Genomic DNA, 685 nt, shown 5'->3' on the forward strand with positions numbered 1-685 from the left:
CCACAGCTGGAGGGGGCGGAGTTTGGCTGGTCTAGGTTATGAGGGTGTATAAGACCCCCAGTGTGGGCAGGTGAGGACAGCTGGGAGTCCCAACCTTCTTTTGTGTCTTTCAGGAATCTGGTCTTTGACTTATGAAGAGGAATACACCTGCCCCCTCTATGTGACGGCCAGTCGGGGGTACTCCGATTGCCTGCAGCTCCTCCTCAGGAAGGGGGCTGATGTTGACTTTGCCCCCGGTGGAGAGAATGCCCTTCATGGAGCATGCCAACATGGCCATAGTGAATGTGTGAGGCTACTGCTGAGACACGGCGCCAATCCCAACGTGGAATCCCAAGACGGGGCTTTGCCTCTCCATTACTGCAAGACACCGGAGTCCTACCAGTAAGTCATGGTGGCCTGTCCCAGTTTGTGTTATTACCCCTCATCCCACGTAGGAGGCCCCCAACCTTCATGATGTGTGTGTTCTGACCAATCAGATCATATTTAGTGCTGTGGGAGGGGCACATAGTCCCATAAAGAGGCCTGCGCCATTACTGACCTCCTGCTATAGAAGCTAATTGCCTGATTTGGATCTCTTCATGGTTCCTATATGACCCCTCTATGATCTATAGCAGGGGTAACAAACCTCCGGTCCTCCAGCTGTGGGTGGAACTACACATCCCATGAGGCATTGCAAGATTCTCAC

At 53.1% G+C, this 685-nt stretch overlaps 1 protein-coding gene across 1 annotated transcript in view; it reads left to right on the top strand.

Annotated features, from left to right (window-relative positions):
• Positions 1-113: 113 nt before the first annotated feature.
• Positions 114-685, top strand: part of LOC108803890 (ankyrin repeat and SOCS box protein 10-like) — a gene marked incomplete at its 5' end in the record, with an annotated part of 14,728 nt that continues 14,156 nt past the window's right edge. Inside the window, one exon of the mRNA XM_018575679.1 lies at positions 114-381. Within this exon, the coding sequence (XP_018431181.1) occupies positions 114-381 (268 nt within the window). The remainder of the gene's footprint in view (positions 382-685) is intronic.

The sequence above is a fragment of the Nanorana parkeri genome, unplaced genomic scaffold (genome assembly GCF_000935625.1).
Source record: "Nanorana parkeri isolate BGI_ZX_2015 unplaced genomic scaffold, ASM93562v1 scaffold4392, whole genome shotgun sequence".
Taxonomy (NCBI): Eukaryota; Metazoa; Chordata; class Amphibia; order Anura; family Dicroglossidae; genus Nanorana; species Nanorana parkeri.